This window comes from Oncorhynchus masou, chromosome 1 (genome assembly GCF_036934945.1).
Source record: "Oncorhynchus masou masou isolate Uvic2021 chromosome 1, UVic_Omas_1.1, whole genome shotgun sequence".
In the NCBI taxonomy this organism is placed as follows: domain Eukaryota; kingdom Metazoa; phylum Chordata; class Actinopteri; order Salmoniformes; family Salmonidae; genus Oncorhynchus; species Oncorhynchus masou.
In genome coordinates this window covers 33,437,708-33,460,329 of record NC_088212.1, presented here as the reverse complement: position 1 = coordinate 33,460,329, position 22,622 = coordinate 33,437,708, and the positions used below count along the sequence as shown (strand labels likewise).

At 42.7% G+C, this 22,622-nt stretch overlaps 3 protein-coding genes across 7 annotated transcripts in view; all 3 read left to right on the top strand.

Annotated features, from left to right (window-relative positions):
* LOC135542486 (transforming acidic coiled-coil-containing protein 1-like) overlaps window positions 1-6,221 on the top strand; it is a 30,540-nt gene extending 24,319 nt beyond the window's left edge. For both annotated transcript variants that reach the window (XM_064969487.1, XM_064969478.1), the window contains exons 6-13: window positions 2,252-2,298; window positions 3,178-3,312; window positions 3,379-3,455; window positions 3,684-3,727; window positions 3,858-4,018; window positions 4,125-4,231; window positions 4,315-4,435; window positions 4,595-6,221. In XM_064969487.1, the coding sequence (XP_064825559.1) occupies window positions 2,252-2,298; window positions 3,178-3,312; window positions 3,379-3,455; window positions 3,684-3,727; window positions 3,858-4,018; window positions 4,125-4,231; window positions 4,315-4,435; window positions 4,595-4,663 (761 nt within the window). In that variant the 3' untranslated portion in view covers window positions 4,664-6,221. The remainder of the gene's footprint in view (window positions 1-2,251; window positions 2,299-3,177; window positions 3,313-3,378; window positions 3,456-3,683; window positions 3,728-3,857; window positions 4,019-4,124; window positions 4,232-4,314; window positions 4,436-4,594) is intronic.
* On the top strand, window positions 6,168-10,504 carry si:ch211-113d22.2 (uncharacterized). The gene is made up of 4 exons (XM_064969499.1): window positions 6,168-6,430; window positions 6,938-6,990; window positions 7,742-7,855; window positions 9,618-10,504. Exons 1-4 carry the CDS (start codon window positions 6,168-6,170, stop codon window positions 9,833-9,835), a joined length of 648 nt encoding a protein of 215 aa, XP_064825571.1. The 3' UTR covers window positions 9,836-10,504.
* Window positions 10,505-13,621: 3,117 nt separating this feature from the next.
* LOC135542472 (pleckstrin homology domain-containing family A member 2-like) overlaps window positions 13,622-22,622 on the top strand; it is a 28,842-nt gene continuing 19,841 nt past the window's right edge. The window contains exons 1-5 of one of the 4 annotated variants that reach the window (XM_064969454.1): window positions 13,622-13,797; window positions 15,638-15,802; window positions 19,071-19,148; window positions 19,314-19,370; window positions 19,474-19,522. In XM_064969454.1, the coding sequence (XP_064825526.1) occupies window positions 15,662-15,802; window positions 19,071-19,148; window positions 19,314-19,370; window positions 19,474-19,522 (325 nt within the window). In that variant the 5' untranslated portion in view covers window positions 13,622-13,797; window positions 15,638-15,661. Of the gene's footprint in view, window positions 13,798-15,170; window positions 15,265-15,637; window positions 15,803-19,067; window positions 19,149-19,313; window positions 19,371-19,473; window positions 19,523-22,622 lie in introns of those variants that run through there. The other 3 variants (XM_064969434.1, XM_064969444.1, XM_064969463.1) reach the window with 3 other exon arrangements.

Sequence of the window (22,622 nt, the reverse complement as noted above, 5' to 3'; positions counted from 1 at the left end):
TCACAATTCCTGACATTTAATCCTAGTAATAATTCCCTGTCAATTAGGATCACCACTTTATTTTAAGAATGTGAAAAATCAGAATAATAGTAGAGAATGATTTATTTCATCACATTCCCAGTGGGTCAGAAGTTTACATGCACTCAATTAGTATTTGGTAGCGTTGCCTTTTAAATTTAACTTGGGTTGAATGTTTTGGGTAGCCTTCCACAAGCTTCCCACAATACGTTGGGTGAACTTTGCTCCATTCCTCCTGACAGAGCTGGTGTAACTGAGTCAGGTTTGTAGGCCTCCTTGCTCGCACACACTTTTTCAGTTCTGCCCACACATGTTCTATAGGATTGAGGTCAGGGCATTGATGGCCACTCCAATACCTTGACTTTGTTGTCCTTAAGCCATTTTGCCACAACTTTGGAAGTATGCTTGGGGTCATTGTCCATTTGGAAGACCCATTTGCGACCATGCTTTGACTTCGTGACTGATGTCTTGATGTTGCTTCAATATATCCACTTCATTTTTCCTCATGATGTCATTTATTTTGTGAAGTGCACCAGTCCCTCCTGCAGCAAAGCACCCCCACAACATGATGCTGCCACCCCCCGTGCTTTACGGTTGGGATGGTGTTCTTTGGCTTGCAAGCCTCCCTTTTTCCTCCAAACATAACAATGGTCATTATGGTCAAACCGTTCTATTTTCGTTTCATCAGACCACAGGACATTTCTCCAAAAAATACAATCGTTGTCTCCATGTGCAGTTGCAAACCGTAGACTGGCTTTTTTATGGCGGTTTTGTCTATACTTGCATACTATTGTTTGTACAGATGAACGTGGTACCTTCAGGCATTTTGAAATTGCTCCCAAGGATGAACCAGACTTGTGGAGGTCTACAAAAAAAGAATTGAGGTTTTTGCTGATCTTCTTTTGATTTTCCCATGTCACACAGAGTTTGAAGGTAGGCCTTGAAATACACCACAGGTACACCTCCAATATCAGAAGCTTCTAAAGCCATGACATTATTTTCTGAAATTTTCCAAGCTGTTTAAAAGCAGTCAACTTAGTGTATTTAAACTTCTGACCCACTGGAATTGTAATACAGTGAATTATAATTGAAATGATCTCCATAAACAATTGTTGGAAACATTTCTTGTGTCCTGCACAAAGATGTCCTTGCCAAAACTATAGTTTGTTAACAAGAAATTTGTGGAGCGTTTGAAAAACGAGTTTTAATGACTCCAACCTAAGTGTATGTAAACTTCTGACTTCAACTGTACATGAACAAATTACCTTGCCTAACCTGTACCCCCGCACATTGACTCAGTACCGGTACCCCCCCTGTATGTATGCTCTTTATTGTTACTTTTTATTATAGTTTTACATTTTGGGTAAATATTCTTTACTCTTTCTTGAACTGCACTGTTGGTTAAGGGCTTGTAAGCATTTCATGGTAAGGTCTACTTTTGTTGTATTTGGCGCATGTGACAGTTTAATTTGAATTAGTAACTTGAATTGTCCACATACTCAATTGCTTCATTTGAAGCTGCGTGTTCCTATGCTCTGATTTGGGCTCCCTCCATCCCTCAGCTGACTCGACCACTAGACCTACTGTATATGACTCATGCAGCTTGTTGTTGTGTATGACTGGTAGGTCTGTGTATGAGCCAATAAGCAGAACCCCATTAGTGTGACAGGAAGCAGACAAACTGTACCCGATCAATAGTCCCTCAGGCTGCATGTGACACTTCTACTGTAGCTGTGTTCTTTTCTCTGGAGCTGAGTTGGCCTTATATTGTCTGTTTTGCTCTGTTCTCTTTTCAGTTCTGTCTAGTCTGGGGAGAAGTATATGGTAGATTTTGTCTGTCATTTTAGGAGTTTATTATGAGACAGTCATCATGCCCTCTGAGCTGCAGGTATACACTGCACCCTCCTGGTTACACAGCAGCAGTACATGGAGCTCCCAGTGGTTGAAGTCAGATAAGAATAGAAAAATAACCGAACAGAATATAACCGTTCCTTTTGAGAATACAGTGGGATAGACCGCTGCTCCTGAATGGCGCAGGCATCTAAGTCACTGCATCTTAGTGCTAGAGGTGCCACTACAGACCCTGGTTCGATTCCAGACTGCATCACAATTGGCCGTGTTGGGGAGTCCCAAACGGCGGCGCACAATTGGCCCAGCGTCGTCTGGGGTAGGGTTTGGCCGGGTAGGCCGTCATTGTAAATAACAATTTAAGGTTTGTGATGTTCTCTTCCAGAGCTGAATGTGTCAGCCAGACCAGAGGAGTCAGACTGCTGTTCTATGGTGAGTACACTAACATGCACTGTTGACAGTCCCATATAGCCCAGTGAGAGTTTGGTCCACTTCAGATCTGGACCTGGAGATGACGGTTCTGTCAGAATCATGTGCTCCCCCTGGTGACCACTAGATGGCGCCACCAGTGAGCCATCTGTATGAAACCCTTTTCTCTGAAAACAGATTATGGCCATGATGCTACTGTAGAGCGTTAACAATCATTCTCATCATGTTTTAGTAGATGTAGTGGATTACAGCTGTGTTCAGTGACGTTGAGGAGCTATCTGGCCCGCTGTAATGGTGACTGGCTTGATTAGTCTTCTAGGCTACCCGGTGCCTACTACAGTAGCACATTACACTACCATGGTCTCTTTACTCCCACACTGTCTGAACATGAACTGACCAAAGGCTCCTCAGCCTGCCTGTCTGTCATCTCCAGCTTGTCAGGTGATGGAGGGCTTGAGATGATTAGGATTAGGATATTATGAGTGAGTTATAATCCAGGGAAGGATAAGAGGAGGTGGAGGGGGAGGGCTAGCGAAAGAGATGGAAATAACTACCCTTAGCTCCGGCACTGAGGAACAAGACCTAAACTTCTAGCCCCCCCCTCTCAGACCACCAGAGTAGGCATGCTGAAGGCCGAGCCAATACAGAAGTGATTGTCTGTATGGCTCAGACAAACACTACTATAATCTGTTTATTATTGAGTGAAACACACAGATGGAAATGACCTATAAACAAACTGTTTAAACCAGTCTGCCACACCCAGAAACATTCAGTGTATCCAATGCTACAGGCCACAGTTGACATTGTGACTAAATCAGGGTTTGGGGTCAATTGATTTTAACATCTGGTCAGGTACTTATGGAACTCCTCTCTCCTCTGCAGTATGAGGACCCCTGCCAGCTGAAGAACGCGAAGCTGGGAGGAAGTAACACGCAGAAGACAGGAAGTGAGGTTCTAGATGCCATTTGCATCAGCGAGGAGGAGAAAATGGCTGTTCTCACCCTTATCAGAGAGGAGGTAGGTTAAAAATAGGCCGCACACACTCACACAGGGTAACACAGTAATAACTGTTTCATGTGTCAGATCATCACTAAGGAAACGGAGGCCAGTGACTGGAGGAGAAAGTACGAGGACAGCAGGCAGGAAGTCATGGAGATGAGGTAACTCACATGTAGGGTTACAAAATTCCTGGTACTTTCAATAAATTCCCTGGTTTTCCAGAAATCCTGGTTATTGAAAGTTACAGGAATTTTGCAACCCTACTCGCATGTACCATTCACCTGAACTGTACTGTGAGGCTAGTAACCATATGATTGTGTGCTGAGCAGTGAACAGACTGAGGGTTAGCTAGTATAGACTCATCAGTAGCCGTTCCTCCTCTCTCACAGGAAAATTGTGGCAGAGTATGAGAAGACCATCGCCCAGATGATTGGTGAGTAACTCGGTCAATCAACCTCTTCAAACATTCCCCTCTGTAAAATGACAGGTATACCCAGTGTAGTGGTGGCGTTGATGCACGGAATCGTAAAATGACCCGTCCGCGTGAACTCTCTCTCGTTCAGAGGATGAACAGCGCAACACCCTGAGCGCCGAGAAGTCTTTGCAGGCTGTAACCATGGAGAAGGAGTTGGCGCTAGCGGACCTGAACTCGGTAGAGCGTTCGCTGTCTGACATGTTCCGCCGCTATGAGAACATGAAGAGCACCCTGGATGGCTTCAAGAAGGTCAGAGTTCGAGGGTCAAGAATAGTCTGACCTGAGTATCATTAGTCTTTTAGCACATTTAATGTATGTTCTGAATGTGGTTTTTCTACCATTTGTGTGCGTGTAGAATGAGGAGGTGCTGAAGAAGTGTGCTCAGGAGTATCTGGCCAGAGTCAAGCAGGAGGAGCAGAGATACCAGACGCTCAAACTCCACGCCGAGGAGAAACTAGACAAGTATGATTACGCACGCACACTACACACAGTGGTCTGTGACTACGTACCCACCAATGAAACATCTACCCTATTCCTCCCCTCAGGGCTAATCAGGACATAGCCCAGGTACGCAGCAAGGCCAGCTCTGAGAGTGTTGCTCTGACCGCCAGCCTGAGGAAGGAGCAGATGAGGGTGGACTCTCTGGAGAGAGCCCTGCAGCAGAAGGTAACGCACAATGCTAATGCCTTTTGCTAGCCCTATAGCATAAAGTAAAGCACAACACAAATTCTACATGTAAACAGAAGGTTGCTTGCCCTACATGTGTTTTTGCTAACCAGATCTTAGTCTTGAATCTCCCTTAAGTGATCTTCCATCTTGCCACAGGCCGAGGAAATCGAGGAGCTCACCAAGATCTGTGATGAGCTCATCGCCAAGATGGGCAGAACAGACTGAGGCAGATTCCATACGTCCAAATCATTCAATCTTGATCCGCCGAGAAATCCCTGCCTCCAGCCTATGGCATACTCTGCCCTGTGCATGCATCCAGCCAATGAGCAGTTCTGTTTTCCCTTGGGGCGTCTGCCTCTAATGCTGCTGTACTGGTCCGATGTCATATGATAACCCATTTTCTCTTGAGTAGTGTACCCTATGGAGAATAGGGTGTCATTTGAGTCAGAGATAGTTACATGTGGACTGTTTTTGTTTTGGTCATTTACGCCATGCAAGACCAAATCCCTTACTCCCTCCATCTGTCGTTCTGTAACACAAATATAATATAGTGTGCTGTCTAGGCAATGCATAGATTTGGGCTTATTTACCTGACGATAACATTTTGTGGAGCACTTATTAATAGATTGTGTATATAAACACCCTGGCTGAGATGTACTGTACATATTTATTCTGAACACTAGGAGACTAGGGTGGGACCAGGTACACGCTCTAGGACAGATAGAGGTCAGGGGTGAGCTGTGTTTGACCCTTCTGTATGACTACACTATTACAGGGAAGGGGGATATGGACATAGGGTTTAGGATGCACTGCTATTGATAGGGGTCGTGTGGGGCGTTGTCCTGGAAAGTATAAAGCTTTTCTCCTGTCTGTAATGAGGCCTTGTGTTAGCAGTGGAGGAGGGGCTGTAGGTCTACTGTATAGTGTGGTCTTGGACAGGTTTAGATCACCTCCAGCATAACTGCACAGGGAAGGATTTCTCGCTGTCCTAAACTCCACCTAGTTAGTGTTTGTCTCAGGCCAGTGTATTGAGTAACTGAGTACTCTACTCCAATCTGGAAATGGATAATTTAATACAAAGACTATATATTTTGTATATGTTCAAGCATACTGTAAACTGGACGTGTTTGAATGACTGTGGCTGTCATTTTTACTCATGTTCCCCTCTGGCCACTGACATGCACAGCACCTGTAGTGTCCAGGTGTGAAATGTTATGACATGGCGGTAGAGGGAACTGTTCCAGGATTACTTGAGCTCCCATTGACCCCGGTCCAATGTAGTGCACTATATAGGGTGCCCTTTGGGACACAACCAGTGTGTTTTACTGCAGCACCTATTTAGTGGCATAGAAAGATAACGTTTCTCTTATTCACTGCTTAACTGTTCTCCGCTGAACTGGTTGTGTTAAATGCTCGTCACCCCTGTGGAGAATCTCACCGCCTCACAGTACTTGTTCCCTCTCCATCATACTGCTCTGTGGTCAACCATAGTTAAACAAGCTGCATTATAAACTGGGTGGTTCCAGCCCTGAATGCTGATTCGTTGACAGCCGTCTCTATCATGCACATTTTTGCGCCATTCTGCAGTTGCGTTGCCTCCAGCGTCATTGACGGTTTCGTTAAACATTTTTTGTTTTTTAAACGTGTCACCGATCTCTTTTGAATTGTCATTATTTGTGAAGTGGTAATAAAAGTACAGCTATACTGACTATGTTGACTAATATGGTAGATGCAGTGTGTCCTGAGTAAACAAGGTTGCAGTAATAAAGGAGTTTTCTCATGGCTTCTGTGTGCAGGAGAGTTTCTCTGTTCACAGCTTCACAGGTATGGTCTGACATCACAGCTTCAGAGGACGGGTCTGACATCACAGCTAGACAGATTGGGTCTGACATCACAGCTACAAGCACTGACTGAACTGAATCCTCCGGTCTTTGCCAAAGTGAACCGTAGTCTAGCCCTGGACGAGCAGCCGAACAGAGAAGAGTGTGAAAGGTGTCACCATGTCGGCTTTATCCTCTTATTCTCAGAGTTAACATCCCCTGACACTATTTCCTCTGTGTGACACACAGAGATAAAGACAAATGCCCGCAGACTCATACATACTGTGTAAAATGCATGTTAGAGGGCAAGCACATGTGCATTTCCCTGTAGTTGGTGTGACTGGTCTGTGATAACCCCAGTGTGGTTGCATTATTTCTCTGATCACTAAGACAGCATACTGTAGGGGGGGTGCTGACCGCGAAGGTAAGTGAGTGAATACAGTACAGACAACAGTACTGACAGTATACCTGACCCTGTCAAAGCTACCCTGGGTAAGCTCATTAACACAATAACAAAGGGTGCTGGGTGTGCAGGGTTGATAGGGATTAGGGCTAAGATGTTATTGTCCCCAAGACACCCCTGCCCCCATTCTCTTTTCTCTCCTCTGCGTTTACCTCCTCTCTGCTCCCATTCTCTTTTCTCTCCTCTACGTTTACCTCCTCTCTGCTCCCACTCCAGCACTATGAAGACTGTCCTGGCTCTGCTGATGTTGGTATCCCTGGCATTCCACAGTAAGTACCCTTGATCATCTAGTAGCAGGGTTATAGGATCAACTGGAGGGGGACCGTATGGGGGGGTTCAGGGTTTTACAAGGGGGTTGGTTATAAGAGGGCTTTTTGAAGGGGGCTCTGACTCTAAACGGTGGGTCTGAATATGTAGTCTTTACTGGGTCATTGTTAAACGATGTAATCAGGTTAGAAATGTTGTGTTTATCTGGTGGGTGGCAAACAAAATGTCAAGAGCTTAGTTGGATCACATAATTCACCAAGATTTTGGGACACAATGAGAGTAACTGATGCTAACACTAACCGTAGGTCAACACTAGCAATAGATCAACACTAACCCTAAATGTACCAGGGGGTCAGGTTTCATATATTTTAAGTCATCATAATGGTAAGGGTTGTGCCTTGAAGTGCTCTGTTTACTTATCTGTGTCTGTCTGACCGGCTGACAGTGGGTTTCAGTGTGCTCTTACTTGTTCATAAAAGCCAGAGGGGTTGACAGATCATATGGACAGGGTCATTCCTGGTTAGGTCACAGAGACAGCCTTGGAGATGCTCTGTACATTATCAGTTATTAGTTTGTATTTATGGGCTCCCGGTTACTCAGGGACAATGCGTGCATGTTGAGAGTTAGGGTTATGTTGAGAGGTAGCATCGATCCAACCTTTTTGCAGAGGGATTGCTAGTCTTTCTGTCTGTGTGTGTTGGTACATGCTGCTTAGTCTCATCTCAGATGTTCTCTCCTGTTCCATGTGTAAAGGTCACGCACTGAAGTGTCACTCATGCGTAGCGTCCAATGAGGATGATTGTACTAAACAAGGATCCACCACCTGCCCTCAATTCGCTGACGCCTGCTCCACCATCACAGGACAGAGTGAGTACACACCCATAAATTATTACCAAAGCATGCAGTATTCTTTTCTACCACTAGATGCCAGGCTAGTTCTAGGAGTCAGTTGATTTTCCTGACTGTAGTGTAGGACAGCGCCACCAAAGACAGTACAGTGTGAAGATAGGCTGAAACTGCTTCTCCATTTAGAAATCCCTGATCACACCTGTAGGCGATGTCAAGGCGACGTTGGTTAGGTAGCTTCATACGTAGAAACACGTCACCGGTCCAACGGTTGTCTCGCGCTGAGCTGCGCCTGTGCAGGCCATCAAATCAAAGGCACTCACTCCTTTGATATAAAGTTGTTTTGACAAATAAACGTTTCAGTGTCACTTTCACGAGGTTGGAGAAATAACATCGACTACTTACGAAATTGGCTCGAACATACGTTGTGCCTTTTAGATTTCGAGAAAATGAACAGCTAAAGAATGTTTTACTTCTCCCACTGACTTGGTCTGGGTTTAGAAACTGTGGCACCACCATCAGCACTACACCACAGATAGAACAACGAGCCATATGTTTCACCGGCAGTATACATCTGAAGCATCCGGTTGAATTTCCACTCTCCACCAAATATGGTGCGAAGAGGAAGCCCAGTGGTCTGCAGTGGGGGAATATGGCGCGAGAGAGAACTGGACCAACATTCTGCAGATTTTGTCATCTAAGGAAAGCTCTCAATTCAGGTTTCTGTTCCCAAAACTAAAATATGTTAAGAACAGAGTGCACTACGTTTTGTAGATGTTACCCTTTGCCAACATTTCTACAAATTGTATTGTTTACAAGGAGTGCAAGGGTGAATTATCGCACATGTGCACTTTTGAAATATGCAAACACCTGCTAGAACACACCACTATGATTAATTTTCTCCCATTGAAAACAACACAGATGAGCTATCTTTGACTATACACAGCAGAAAGTAGAGCACAGATGTACAAGTGCTGAAATCCACATCGACCCTGCCTCCTATAGACACTTCTGTAGATCTGAAATCATTAGATTGCAAAAATATTAAATTCCGCAAAGATCCGCAAAGTTAGACTTCAATTGTATATTATCGGTGTTCTAGCTACTGTGGAACTGACACGAACACATCTTGTACAAAACCGATTTTTAAAGCTAAATAAACACAAGTCTTTAAGCTACTATACTATTTCACACACTAAATCAATGACCACGGAAATTTGATAATAGAGTACATGTGTTGGTATTTCTCTCTTTTGTCAGCAGTAGTTCTCCCTCGCCGTGCCCTGTAACCACTGTGTCATCATCTCTCAGGATTCTGGATAAATACCCAGCAGTCTTTATCAACCACATTTGGGAGTCCTATAGGGCAGCCCAGCGTTGTCCGGGTTTGGCCGTCATTGTAAATAATTTATTTAACTAGACAAGTCAGTTAAGAACAAATTCTTATTTGCAATGACAGCTTACCGGGGACCAGTGGGTTAACTGCCTTGTTCAGGGGCAGAAAGACAGATTTTTGCCTTGTCAACTCTGGGATTCGATCCAACAACCTTTACGGTTACTGGCCTAACATGCTAACCACTAGGCTAACTGCCACTAACTGACTTACCTATTTAAATCAAAATGTTGTAAAAAATATAGTTATGTGATTGCTGTATATAAAAGTACCGTGTATGTGTATGTAGATAAAGCTGTAAAACCCCCCAAAAATGTCATTCCTCACATCTTTCCTCTCTCTCCCTTCCTCACACTCCTCTCTCCTCCCTCTCTCCCTCCTGTGTTTCAGACACGGTGATGAAGTCATGCTCCTACAAAGCATTCTGTGATAAGGCCCACAGTGGCAACTCTGGAGCCAAGATGGAGTGTTGTTTCACTGATGACTGCAATGGGCCTCATAAGGGCCACCAGCATGGGGAGCACAAAAACACAGCTGGAGTCCTGGGAGCCAGCCCTGCTCTGCTACTTGGGGCTCTGATGCTCCGCATGGCCCTCAGCAGGTTCTAAAGTCATGATCATAAATACATTCATCCCTTTATCTATCCATGTATTCATTATTTCATACAGCCCTACCACGAAACCATTTATCCATCCATCCCCTCAGTGTGTCTGCAGAATGCTGATGAACTAGGGTTTGGTGAATCATACAGGGATTAGTAAGAGTGTGTGTGTGATTCCTGTGTGGTGGGGGGTGTGTCAGTAAAGCACATTCAATCAAGTTTAAAGACAGATGGAACTGATGTATCACTCCGCATGATTCAGCTCTGTCACAGTTGTGTGTCCGTAACCAGTCATATGCACAAACAGATGTTTGAAATGATCAGAGAGAGGATGGAACTCCTGTAGTGTCAGTAGACTCTGGGTGGATGTGAGCCAGGCTGGGGTTAGAACTTTAGATGTATATACTATGTTTATACCTGGGGCAGATCTAAAATGTCACCCATGGTAGCCTGTGTGTATGTATGATACTGTTGGTTAGTGCTGGGCTCCCAGTAGGCCTAGTGTTAGGCTCGTTCCCACAGTAGCCACATACGCTAGGGCACTCTTCAGCCTTCAGACTCCAATCATCATGAATTAAACAGGAACTCAACACTGAAAGACATGTTGGTACTTGTTGGTCCATTGTTAATATTGTTATGCTTCAATACTTATTTATAAATAAACATGCTATTACACCCTTACATTTCCTTTCTATCTCAGCAGTTGGTTTTGTGTGTGTGTGTAGCGTGCTACAGTGTGAGACTGTCAGTGGGTGGCATCAGTGGAAAATGTTGAGACCATAGTTTTAGACTCCCTCCTCAGTTTCTGTGACCTCTGACCTAGTTACAGGCCACATGACAGGACGTGAGGTCACACACATGCACGAACACACACACACATATTTCCTCCTCACACCTCCAGTCTGTCTTTAGTGAACGCTGACTTCTTCTCTGTCAGACTGTATAATCACTTGGTGCAGGGAAGGCTCATATAAGGACAGTTGGACCCTCGTCCAACGAGAACAACTGGTCTAGACAAGGATACAGATCGCACCCGCTAATCACCCCCCAATCACCCCATTCAGACAGAATATCTACCCCATTTAGGCTAGTCACAGTAGCTCTGGGCACTGTAGCATACTGTTACTGTAATTTCTATTTCCCTGTTAGCCTAGTGTCTCCTCCATCTGAGGTCATGTCTCCCTCCTCTGTCATGAATACAAGTCAGCTGAGCAGAGAGGGGGGGTGAAATTCTGAATCATATGATGTGACTTTGACCCAGTTCCCATAGCGATGCTGAGAGATGGAGAAAAAAGGAAAGAAATGGTTAGAATATCGCTCTGTTAAATTCTCATTATCATAAATGCATGGTTAAAAATGTATTTAATAAGTAAAACTATCCTACAGTTGAAGTTGGAAGTGTACATACACCTTAGCCAAATACATTTAAACTCAGTTGACAATTACTGACATTTAATCCTAGTAAAAATTCCCCATCTTAGGTCAGTTTGGATCAACACTTTATTTTAAGAATGTGAAATGTCAGAATAATAGTAGAGAATGCTTTTATTTCTTTCATCACATTCCCAGTGGGTCAGAAGTTTACATACACTCAATTAGTATTTGGTAGCATTGCCTTTAAATTGTTTAACATGGGTCAAATGTTTTGGGTAGCCTTCCACAAGCTTCCCACAATAAGTTGGGTGAATTTTGGCCCATTCCTCCAGACAGAGCTGGTGTAACTGAGTCAGGTTTGTAGGTCTCCTTGTTCTCACACGCTTTTTCATTTCTGCCCACACATTTTCTATAGGCTTGAGGTCAGGGCGTTGTGATGGCCACTCCAATACCTTGACTTTGTTGTCCTTAAGCCATTTTGCCACAACTTTGGAAGTATGCTTGGGGTCATTGTCCATTTGGAAGACCCATTTGTGACCAAGCTTCCTGACTGATGTCTTGATGTTGCTTCAATATATCCACATAATTTTCCTGCCTCACGATGCCATCTATTTTGTGAAGTGCACCAGTCCCTCCTGCAGCAAAGCACCCCCACAACATGATGCTGCCACCCCTGTGCTTCACGGTTGGGATGGTGTTCTTCGGCTTGCAAGCCTCCCCCTTTTTCCTCCAAATATAACGATGGTCATTATGGCCAAACAGTTCTATTTTTGTTTCATCAGACCAGAGGACATTTCCCCAAAAAGTACGATCTTTGTCCCCATGTGCAGTTGCAAACTGTAGTCTGGCTTTTTTATGGCGGTTTTGGAGCAGTGGCTTCTTCCTTGCTGAGCGGCCTTTCAAGTTATGTTGATATAGGACTTGTTTTACTGTGGATATAGATATTTTGTACCTGTTTCCTCCAGCATCTTCACAATGTCCTTTGCTGTTGTTCTGGATTGATTTGCACTTTTCGCATCAAAGTACGTTCATCTCTAGGAGACAGAACGTCTCTCCTTCCTGAGCGGTATGGCGAACGCGCGGCCCCATGGTGTTTATACAGTCAACTTAGTGTACGTAAAATTCAGACCCACTGGAATTGTGATACAGTGAAATAATCTGTAAACAATTGTTGGAAAAATTACTTGTGTCATGCACAAAGTAGATGTCCTAACCAATTTGCCAAAACTATAGTTTCTTAACAACAAATGTGTAGAGTGGTTGAAAAACGAGTTTTAATGATTCCAACCTAAGTGTATGTAAACTTCCGACTTCAACTGTATGTAATAGCCATGCTTGACTAGGGCAGGTGCTCACTGGAGCTGGGTACCGGCTACACCACCTCAAATTTTCTGCTGCTTGAGCTCCTTTTCCTCATATAGAATAATAGTGAAAACTATTGTGGAGCTCCTGCACCTAAATACAAACAGTACCGGCACCCAACATGAGTACCTACACCTATTTCAGTCCAAATCAAGTACTGGTAATAGCCTAGAGGTTACCTAAAGTATAGGTCGGTACACAATCTATTGACTGTATATCAGATCTATAGGAAGCATACCTGTGTATTATGAAGTGAGTGGTACACCTATTATTAATCAGTTGTGTAAAAAGTACCCAGTTGTCATACTTGAGTAAAAGTAAAGATACCTTAATAGAAAATGACTCAAGTAAAAAGTGAAAGTCACCCAGTAAAATACTACTTGAGTAAAAGTCAAAGTATTTGGATTAAAATATACTTAAGTATCAAATGTAATTGCTAAAATATGCTAAGTACCAAAATTAAAAGTACAAATAATTTCAAAGTCCTTATATTAAGCAAACCAGATGGCGCCATATTATTGTTTTTTTTTATTTACAGAAAGCCAGGGGGCACACTCCAACATAATTTACAAACGAAGCATGTGTTTAGTGAGGCCGCCAGATCAGAGGCAGTAGGGATGGCGCCTTGATAAGCGTGTGAATTGTACCCTTTTCCTGTCCCGCTAAGCATTGAAAATGTAACGAGTACTTTTGGATGTCAGGGAAAATGTATGGAGTAAAAAGTGTATAGTTTTCTTTAGGAATGTAGTGAAGTAAAAGTAGTAACAAATATAAATAGTAAAGTACAGATACCCCCAAAAAACACAAAGTACTTGATAGTATTTTTTACTTAGGTACTTTACACCACGGCTATTAATGTTTGATGACCCAGCACAATGACAGCCATGAAAACAGTTAAAACCTAACAACAGAGAAATCAGCGGCAGCGCCAGTGAAGAGTCTGGCTACCCAAACTCCTTGATTCAGCCAGACAAATTCAATAGTTCATGTCAACGCAGTTCCTCATACTGTAGCTACTGCAAAAATCGACAAGAGACTAGATCATTTCCGGGATTGGTTCATTCTAATCGCGAGCCCTACCAGGAAAGAAGCCTCAGTTGACAGCGGTGTTCGGGTGCCGCATATATTTCCAGATTGTAGACAGATGTCAACTAAGAGTAACAACAGATTTAAACGAGACGTGTTTTACTCTTTGCGACACTTGGGACGCACGCACACCGAACAGTAAAACGGGTAAGTTTTGTGTGTCTGTATGTGTGTGTTGGGGGGAGTAGCCTAGGTGTGGCAGACATACCTAGAGTTGTGGTTGGCAGATCGTTTCAGCATTAAACTTTCATGTCATCTCAACCTGATGCTAAATTATGCTTTATTGGGCGGCATAGTTATTCTCCATACAAGTCGACAACTAGTGAAATAACTGACAGTATCTAGCCCACTGAGCACCTGATCAAATAATAATGTAGGCATATCTATGATACAGGATGGGTTCCACGTGGATCTGATCCTTCTGGAACAGTGACACTAATACTCAGATTTTTCACTTGTCAAATAAAAAACAATGATTGCAGAACTAAACAAACCATGCAACTATATGCATAATGACTATTTTTTTTAAACATTTTCCACATACATTTTTTACAAAAACACATTTACTTGAAGAACAATGCAGATGCAAAGTTTGGAAACAGAATAATGTTTTTTGCTGTCATTCTGTTACCAAACATTACATCTGCACTGTTGGAATGCACAGTGGAATTGCCCTCCTATAGTATTCATATGTAGCCTCTATCTCTGTATCTGCTCCTCATTCTGTTTGGAGAATAATAGCTGTACATTGATAAGCACAACTTTATGATTCACACTAATCAGTAGGGTTCTGACGATTCTGGAATTTGGGGTAACAATTAATTGTCATGCAAATGGACACTGTTGTCTTAATTGTTTTGAGCTTGTGATGCATCTTTTGAAAATTACCTACTACCTGCCTAATGAATATCACAGTTTGGTGACACCCCTGTCTCAAAACTGGTTTTGACCGCATTGAACTTTTGGAAATTAAGCTTCTCCTCCTGACCATGCCGTTCTGCTCGTAAAATGACTACCAACTATACCCAATTCATGTAAAAATGAAAAACTGCTATTGGGTAAACTATATCTACTAGAATATAAAGTTGAACCTCCCCTTCTACTAAAATGAATGTATTAAGACAATTTTTGTTGTTGTTGTTCAGAGTTATTTTCATTAATTGTCGGTTAAACAATTATAGGATAACTTTGCCAGCCCTGCGAATAAGGCCTACATCGACAGCATGGTACCAAACACAAATCCCTTTTAACCCAATAATAATGTAATGCTAAATTTAAACGCATCAAATGTCCCATGTCTTGTAAAGATTGAGAACTACTTAAAGTTTGCTATAGATGCCAATATATAATTTCAGACTTGGTCACTCTTGCTATGCTAAATACCAGAAACAGATGCTTTTTCTGATGTCAAAGCACTGTGTGTGTGTGTGTGTGTGTGTGTTAATTTCTTTCCTTTAACAACACAATGAACAAGAAATGTTCTTCATATTGCTGTTCCAGAGGAGAAGTTGTGTTAGCATGCTTATGTGACCAGGCAGGTGCATCTACTGTACAGACAGACATCAGTCAGGACGATGTCAAGTCCTCAGCATGTCAGTATCTGACAAGAGTTAGGTGAGGTTGTCCTCTAATGTTCATTCGCTTGTCTCTGTCTGACCTGCCCCCCCAATCTATCTGACCAGATGAAATGTGCCTGTATGCAGATCTGTTTAGTAGTCTGTAATTTCCAGCTGTGGTGAATCCTCTGGTTAGCAGCACAGCTTGAGGCCTTATGCTTAGCTAGGCTGCCTCAATAACGTCACATGAAAAACTGCTGTGTGTGAAATGACTGCTCGCTCTCTTCCTCTCTTTTGGGCAAATTCATTGCCAACTGTTACTGTTGCTCTAAAAGAGGATTTTCTGAAGAATTGGAAGCCTGTGTCATTACTATGCAAGATTTATTTCAAAATGCCTTACAAATAGACTCCTCCCACTCTCCATCTCTCAGTGATATGTGGTAGCAGGCAGCACTATGCCATACGTGGACAGGCAGAACCGTGTGTGTGGCTTCCTGGATATTGAGGAGAAGGAGGGCAGCAGTCGCTTCCAGAGACGCTACTTCATACTGGACACACAGGGCAACACACTGCAGTGGTACATGGACAACCCCCAGGTACACACACACACACACACACAGTCATTATAGTCCCTGCACAAACACACATGACCTCTGATGTGTCTGAGGCAGAGTGTGTTCAAATAATGTGTGTGGGGTAGAGGAAGTGAGACTGGGAGTCTCTGCCTGCATAAGTGCTTGTTGTTAGGCTTTGGGCGATTTCCCCGGTATACGGTAATAACGATATATTTCGAAATACCGACGGTATGATTTTCAATACTGTTATATTAAATAAATATATAAAGGGCATTCAGAAAGTATTCAGACCTCTTGACTTTTTCCACATTTTGTTACATTACAGCCTTATTCTAAAATGTATTAAATGTAATTTTTTCCCCATCATCAATCTACACACAATACCCCGTAATGACAAAGCGAAAACAGATTTTTAGAAATGTTTGCAAATGAATTAAAAACAGAAATACCTTATTTACATTGGTATTCACACCCTTTGCTATGAGACTTGAAATTGAGCTTGGGTGCATCCTGTTTTCATTGATCATCCTTGAGCAGCTGTTTCTACAACTTGATTGGAGTCCACCTGTGGTAAATTCAATTGATTGGACATGATTTGGAAAGGCAAACACCTGTCTATATAAGGTCCCACAGTTGACAGTACATGTCTGAACAAAAACAAAGCCATGAGGTTGAATGAATAGTCCTTAGAGCTCAGAGACAGGATTGTGTTGGCACAGATCTGGGAAAGGGTACCAAAAATTGTATGCAGCATTGAATGTCACCAAGAACACAGTGGCCTCCTCCTCCATCACCCTTCCTAGAGCTGTCCGCCCGGCCATACTGAGCTATCGGTGGAGAAGGGCCTTGGTCATGGAGGTGACAGAGCTCCAGAGTTCTTCTGTGGGGATGGGAGAAACTTCCAGAAGGGAAACCATCTCTGCAGCACTCCACCAATCAGGCCTTTATGGTGGAGTCGCCAGACGGAAGCCACTCCTCAGTAAAAGGCACATAACAGCCTGCTTAGACTTTGCCAAAAGGCACCTAAAGGACTCTCAGACCATGGGACACAATATTCTTTGGTCTGATGAATGCAATATTGAACTCTTTGGCCTGAATGCCAACCTTCACCATCTCTATGGTGAAGTATGGTGGCGGCAGCATCATGTTGTTGGGAGGTTTTTCAGCGGCAGGGACTGGGAGACTAGTCATGATCGAGGAAAAGATGAAGGGAGTGAAGTACAGAGGTCCTTGATGAAAACCTGCTCAGGACCTCAGAATGGGGCAAAGGTTCACCTTCCAACAGGACAACAACCCTAAGCACATAGCCAAGACAACGCAGGAGTGGCGTCAGGACAAGTCTCTGAATGTCCTTGAGTGGCCCAGCCAGAGCCCGGAGTTGAACCCAGTCAAACATCTCTGGAGAGACCTGAAAAAGCTGTGAAGAGACGCTCCCCATCCAACCTGACAGAGCTTGAGAGGATCTGCAGAGAAGAATGGGAGAAACTCCCCAAATACAGGTGTGCCAAGCTTGTAGCGTCATACCCAAGAAGACTCGAGGCTGTAATTGCTGCCAAAGGTGCTTCAACAAAGTACTGAGTAAAGGGTCTGAATACTTATGTAAATGTGATTTTTTTCTCCATTTCTATTTTTTATACATTTGCAAACATTTCTAAACCTCTTTTTGCTTTGTCATTATGGGTATTGTGTGTAGATCGATGAGGGAGGGAAACTATTTAACCAATTTTTAAAATAAGGCTGTAGCATAACAAAATGTCAAGGGGTCTGAAAATGTTCCGTGTGTGTGGTATACTGTACTAATCAAAAGTTTGGACACCTACTCATTCACGGGTTTTTCTTTAGTTTTACTGTTTTCCACATTGTAGAATAGTATTGAAGACACCAAATCTATGAAATAACACATATGGAATCATGTAGTAATCAAAAAGTGTTAAACTAATCAAAATATATTTGAGATTCTTCAAAGTAGCCACCCTTTGCCTTGATGACAGCCTTGCACACTCTTGGCATTTTCTCAGTCAGATTCACTTGGAATGCTTTTCCAACATTCTTGAAGGAGTTCCCACATGTGCTGAGCATTTGTTGGCTGCTGTTCCTTCACTTTAAGACATGAAGGTCAGTCAATCCGGAAAATTTCAAGAACTTCAAGTGCATTCGCAAAAACCATCAAGCGCTATGATGAAACTGGCTCTCATGAGGACCACCACATGAAAGGAAGACCCAGAGTTACCTCTGCTGCAGAGGATAAGGTCATTAGAGTTACCAGCCTCAGAAAATGCACCCTAAATAGATGCTTCAGAGTTCAAATAACAGACACATCTCCACATCAACTGTTCAGAGGAGACTGTGTGAATCAGTCCTTCATGGTCGAATTGCTACAAAGAAACCACTACTAAAGCACACTAATAATAATAAGAGATTTGCTTGGGCCAAGAAACACGAGAAATTGGAGATTAGACTCCAGGTCTGGAGTCCAGATTTTTGGTTCCAACCGACACCTCTTTGTGAGACGCAGAGTAGGTGAACGGATGATCTTCGAATTTGTGGTTCCCACCATGAAGCGTGAAGGAGGAGGTGTGGGGGTGCTTTGCTGGTGACACTTTAGATGATTTAATAAAAATTCAAGGCACACTTAACCAGCATGGCTACCAGAGCATTTTGCAACAATACGCCATCCCATCTGGTTTGCGCTTAGTGGGTCTATCATTTGTTTTTCAACAGGAAAATGACCCAAAACACACCTCCAGGCTGTGTAAGGGCTATTTGACCAATGTGGAGAGTGATGAAGTGCTGTATCAGAAACCTAGCCTCCACAATCACCTGACCGCAACCCAATTGAGATGGTTTGGGATGAGTTGGACTGCAGAGTGAAGGAAAGCAGAATGCCAATAGTGTGCAAAGCTGTCAAGGCAAAGGGTGGCTACATTGAAGAATCTGAAATATAAATATATTTTGATTTGTTTAACACTTTCTTACTAAAGGATTCCATATGTGTTATTTCAAAGTTTTGTTGTCTTCACTATTATTCTATAATGTAAAAATATAGAAAAACCTTGAATAGGTAGTTGTGTCCAAACTTTTGACTGGTACTGTATATATTTATTTATATATTATTTTTGTGGGGAGGGGTTGAGGACACCTCTGACTCGTGGGGGTGCATAATAATAATAATAATAATAATAATAATAATAATATATATATCCAGCTCAGGGCTACAGCTATGCATTTGCTTTGGTAACTTGCTAGCTAACTGGCTAAATATATAAGTCAAGATTCTTGGTTACAGCAGAGACATTCAATCCCCTCCTGGATCAAGATCCCTGTTGCCTCAATTGTGTTGTGCGTCCCCTCAAAAGTATATATCCAGGTATATATGTTTATTTGATTATTTATAGCAGCCCTTGTGTGCACATTCAGTAATACTGTATACCCCGGTATGGTACAGAAACGGTATGAAAATCTGGTTACCGCCCCACCCTACTTGTTGTGTTACTGTGTTTATTACACTGTTGTGTTGTATGTCTGCCTCTAGAACCTGCCTAGTGGAGCGAACGCAGTTGGGATTCTGCAGCTGACATACATCTCCAAGGTAACAACACCCTTAAACAGACTACTTAGTAAGGGCAATGTTTTTGATTGATTCCAGACTCTCATCTTCTCTCATCTCATCTGCTCCTCTGTTTGGGGGTTAGGTGAGCGAGGCCACTGGGAAACAGAAGTCCAAGACTGAGTTCTGCTTTGGTGAGTCAAAGTGTTTGTTTGAGTGCTTCTGTTTGCGTGAGTATGAGAGTGTAAGGTCTTCTCATGGCCCTGGTGAAACACGTACAGTAAAATGAGGCGGCAGCGTAGCCGAGTGGGGCGGCAGCGTAGCCGAGTGGGGCGGCAGCGTAGCCGAGTGGGGCGGCAGCGTAGCCGAGTGGGGCGGCAGCGTAGCCTAGTGGTTAGAATGTTGGACTAGTGTCCGAAAGGTTGCAAGATTGAATCATCGAGCTGACAAGGTACAAATCTGTCATTCTGCCCCTGAACAAGGCAGTTAACCCACTGTTCCTAGGCCATCATTGAAAATAAGAATTTGTTCTTTTAACTGACTTGCCTAGTTAAATAAAGGTAAAATAAAAAATAAATATGAATCGTTCCATTTCATTTCAAACAGCCATGACACCCACCATCTCAGATTGTTCTGAAATTGTTTCTGTAGTTTGAAACATTGGCATTCTTCAAAGTGTTTGGGAGAGATTGAGATACATTGTCTAGTTAAAGATCTTGTCTGCGTATAATGACATGATGTTATCCGTAGAATTGGGGTAATTTATTTGGATTGCCGAACTGCCTGGGTCAGGGGCTCCATAGACAGGTTGGTTGTTTAGCAACACAACCGATATGTGTGCAACTATGGGGCAAAACAGACGGGGTTCGTTTCGATTGTTGACAATATACATTTGAAGTCGGAAGTTTAAATACACCTTAGCCAAATGCATTTAAACTCAGTTTTTCACAATTCCTGACAATTAATCCTGGTGAAAAAATTCCCTGTCTTAGGTCAGTTAGGATCACCACTTTATTTTAAGAATGTGAAATGTCAGAACAATAGTAGAGAAAATTATTTATTTCAGCTTTTATTTATTTCATCACATTCTCAGTGGGTCAGAAGTTTACATGCACTCAATTAGTATTTGGTAGCATTGCCTTTAAATTGTTTAACTTGGGTCAGGTGTTATGGGTAGCCTTCCACAAGCTTCCCATCATAAGTTGGGTGAATTTTGGCTCATTCCTCCTGACAGAGCTGGTGTAACTGAGTCAGGTTTGGAGGCCTTCTTGCTTGCACATGCTTTTTCAGTTCTGCCCACACACTTTCTATGGGATTTAGTTCAGGGCTTTGTGATGGCCACTCCAATACCTTGACTTTGTTGTCCTTAATCTATTTTTGCCACAACTTTGGAAGTATGCTTGGGGTCATTGTCCATTTGGAAGACCCATTTGTGACCAAGCTTCCTGACTGATGTTTTGAGATGTTGCTTCAATATATCCACTAATTTTCCTTCCTCATGATGCCATCTATTTTGTGAAGTGCACCAGTACCTCCTGCAGCAAAGCACCCCCACAACATGATGCTGCCACCCCCTGTACTTCACGGTTGGGATGGTGTTCTTCGGCTTGCAAGCCCCTCCCCCTTTTCCCTCCAAACATAACGATGGTCATTTAAGGACAAACAGTTCTATTTTTGTTTCATCAGACCAGAGGACATTTCTCCAAAAAGTATGATCTTTGTCCTTTGTCCCCATATGCAGTTGCAAACCGTGGTCTGGCTTTTTTATGGTGGTTTTGGAGCAGTGGCTTCTTCCTTGCTGAGTGGCCTTTCAGGTTATGTCGATATAGGACTCATTTTACTGTGGATATAGATACTTTTTTTACCTGTTTCCTCCAGCATCTTCACAAGGTTCTTTGCTGTTGTTCTGGGATTGATTTACACTTTTCGCACCAAAGTCCGTTCATCTCTAGGAGACAGAACGTGTCTCCTTCCTGAGCGGTATGAAGGACGCGCGGTCCCATGGTGTTTATACTTGTGTACTATTGTTTGTACAGTTGAACGTGTTACCTTCAAGCATTTGGAAATTGCTCCCAAGGATGAAGCACACTTGTGGAGGTCTACAATTTTTTTCTGAGAACTTGGCTGATTTCTTTTGATTTTCCCATGATGTCAAGCAAAGAGGCACTGAGTGTGAAGGTATGCCTTGAAATACATCCACAGGTACACCTCCAATTGACTCAAATGATGTCAAATAGCCTATCAGAAGCCTCTAAAGCCATGACATAATTTTCTGGAATTTACCAAGCTGTTTAAAGGCACAGTGAACTTAGTGTATTTAAACTTCTAACCCACTGGAATTGTGATACAGTGAATTATAAGTGAAATAATCTGTCTGTAAACAATTGTTGGAAAAATTACTTGTCATGCGCAAAGTAGATGTGCTAACCGACTTGACAAAACTGTAGTTTGTTTAACAAGAAATTTGTGGAGTGGTTGAAAAATGAGTTTTAATGACTCCAACCTAAGTGTATGTAAACTTCCGACTTCAATTGGATATGTATCTTATCCAGAAAGATTTACAGTAGTGAGTCTTTTCTTTTCGTACTGGTCCCGCATGGGAATTGAAGCCACAACCCTGGCGTTGCAAGCGCCATCCTCTATCAACTGAGCCACATGGCACCCATGTAAGTGATATTTCATCTCCAATCTTTATTGAATAAATAAATGCATTTGCACAATGAGCACTTGTTGTCTCTCAAATGCATCATTACAGTTGTTGGTTAGCTAGCAATAACTTTTTTGCCATATTAGCATTGACATGAAATCAGTCAAAATACCTCAAAACAAGACAGCTATCAAGAACAAGATGAAATGAGCCACTTACGATTCCCCACATGGCAGTTTCTTGTCATTCTTGCTAGCAAACTGGCCATACAGAATCACAACAACACTCTGACTTCTGCCCAATGGAACAGCGCACATCGGTTTTGTGACGATATCAGCTAACCCAATGAAAATAGCAGAGGTGAGATGGGATCACCTTGCCTGCTACTTCTAGTTATTCTGAACGGAGCAGAGCAAGTATTGCCTGTCATTACTATGGCTGAGGGATTGGCATATAGTAGTTTAATCATGTGTTAAGGTGGGCCTTTGCTCAACAACAATGACAAAAATAAGGAATGGTTTACTAAGAAAAACTTGGCTTGATTATTTTGGTATCTGTGTCTCCATATTCCCAGATACCCAAATATCACTTATGTATATTTTGACATGGCCTATTGATTAACGAGACACAATATCTATCTTATTATG